General features: G+C 32.7%; 1 protein-coding gene across 1 annotated transcript in view; it reads left to right on the top strand.

The window, feature by feature from the left end:
- Positions 1–1,745: 1,745 nt before the first annotated feature.
- LOC106680660 (uncharacterized) overlaps positions 1,746–2,526 on the top strand; it is a gene marked incomplete in the record, with an annotated part of 16,556 nt that continues 15,775 nt past the window's right edge. The window contains 1 exon segment of the mRNA XM_067045891.1: positions 1,746–2,464. Within this exon segment, the coding sequence (XP_066901992.1) occupies positions 1,753–2,464 (712 nt within the window).

The following is a 2,526-nucleotide window of genomic DNA, read 5'->3' as shown; positions in this document are numbered from 1 at the left end:
ACTCATAATCATTGGGTTAGTAGTATTAATAATATTCGCATATGAAATTTTATCCAAACACCGGTAAATCCATATATTTTAGCCAAATCATGAAAATAACTACTCCTACAAAGATAAATGTCATAAATATCTTTAATTTGAGTGCTAATGGACATCTGTACGTCGAATGTTTCCTGAAATATAGATTTTTCAAAATAAATTAACTAGCTACTAATCTTTCAGTGCATTTTTTACGAAATGTTGCTTTTAAAAAAGCTATATATCGGGAACTATTGAATATAAATAGCTCTATTAAGGCTCATATTTTTGTAAATTAACTCTACTTTAAATGATATTCTCTTTCGTTTTCTAGTGTTGTTGGTATTTTTAAAGATATAGAGCTATTTAATAAACTCATTGTGGGAAATATATATTTCAGGAATCATGAGATGTCTAATATTACTCAAATTAAAGCTAGTTAATTGCACCAAAATATAGTTTATCTTCATAGGAGTAGTATATTTCATGATATTTGCCCAATTATATTAAATTATTTTCGTGAAGAGTAATTTTTTATTCATATTTATACTTTTTATGTAAAATACGGTTTTATTTTAATAAAAAAATAACTGTCAAATTATCAATAAAATATACGAAAAAATTCAAATAAATAAAAATAGTTATGTAGAGTCATTTTGTTGATGTTTACACAATTTTTTAAAAGACATTTTCAGTACCCAAAAACATTCCTACGCATAAATTAGTTCGGACATCCTAGATTGCAGTGTACTATAGATTATTGTTTTATATGAACAAAGATGTGTTCTCGCAGTTAGTAATAATTTAATTGCATCTCAAACTCTTCAATCCCATATCACAGCCCTCGAAGAATGGTGCCGTAATTGGAGGATTAAAATAAATTCCAACAAATCCCATCAAATTACCTTTACCCTACGTCGTAAACCTACTGACTGCCCTACAGTTTCATTTAATGATGGTACTCTTACCCCTGTCGAACAGATCCGCTACCTTGGACTACATCTGGACAAACGATTAACCTGGAATCCTCACACAAGACTGAAAAGACAAGAAACTCCACGTCGATTTCGACTATTACAGCACATACTAGACAAACGGTCCAAACTTCCAATTCATTACAAAAGACTGATCTACATTACAATTATAAGGCCAATCTGGACTCTTGGGCTCCACTAAACCTTCGAATTCCTCTCGTATCCAATCCTTACAATCCAAAATCATTCGTAAAATCCTAATTGCTCCCTACTTTGTCACAAATAAAATCATCTACAAAGACCTAAAAGTTCTATTTGTAACCGATCTAGCCCTAAACACTCAAACCCATTAGTTTCTAATCTTGCTTTCTCTTTTATTCCGGACAATCCTCCGAGGCGTCTGAAAAGAAGTAAAAATGTTTTTAGAGTGCTACCATTGGGTAGTTTCTCTACATGCTTGTACCATACCATTATGATTTCCTCAAATTTACTTGATGTATTTATGTACAATTGTAAATATCAATAAATAAAAAAAATAAGAAAGCGTCATTTCGCCTTCTCCTCGAATAAATTTCGCTTCAGTTGTTTTATTTAAATTTATATTTGACACATAATACCGCAGAATAGTTCACACTTATCTTTATTAGAGAAAGTTCACGATTCGTTAAAACTCGGAACGATTCATTGTTCTCGGTCGTAAATGGATTAATAAAATTTTGTTTAATTGCATCTTCTATAGTCGGAATAATCCTCAGTCAGGATGCACTTCTACACACTAGCCGTACTCTCCATCTGCACCTTGTACATCTGCCAATGTGAATCTACGAGTAACTATCGAAAGTCACACGGTGGAATACCAGCTCGTTATTATGAACATTCGGCAAAGAATATGTTGCTAAAGTTGTTACCGCAATGCGACCCTGAAATAGTTGCTAAGCCTCCAGATTACTGCAAGTACATTCCTAATGACGAAGATATGAATGAAGATACTTATTCAATGGGACCTCCTAAAGAAGTATACTCTAAAAAACTCAAATATCGGGTAAATGATGATGATGATAATGATGATGATGAAAACGATGATGATTCATCTCCTACAGATTCAAGTGAAATACCTTATGAGGTACCCATTAGTTTCCGTAAGAGGAGTGAAACGTGCAAGGAGGAAAACTTAGATTATGAGGAGGAAGAAAGAAATTACAAACCTCAGACTAAAAAACTACCCCGAAAGTTTAGAAATGTAAACCTACCATCTGAATCATCGTATTTGTCAGATAAAAGTTTATCTAAAAGACCATTGAATACGGGACTTCGTAGCTTACCCCCTAAAATGGATATTCTATTGGACTTCATCGAGAAAGAGGCACCCATGTGCTCACCTGATAACATCAGGTTATACCGAACATACTTAGAGACGATAAAAGACGGTCCGCTATATTCCGTAAAGGGTACGAATATAAGAGATGATCCAGGTAAGTCGATAACATTAAGCATAATTTATTGAAAATTATTATTAACCTATCAATATTTTTAA

The sequence above is a fragment of the Halyomorpha halys genome, unplaced genomic scaffold (assembly GCF_000696795.3).
Source record: "Halyomorpha halys isolate HHAL.00 unplaced genomic scaffold, Hhal_1.1 Scaffold274.1, whole genome shotgun sequence".
NCBI lineage: Eukaryota > Metazoa > Arthropoda > Insecta > Hemiptera > Pentatomidae > Halyomorpha > Halyomorpha halys.
Note: the sequence above shows the minus strand (reverse complement) of the source record. Positions and strands in the feature narration are given on the sequence as shown.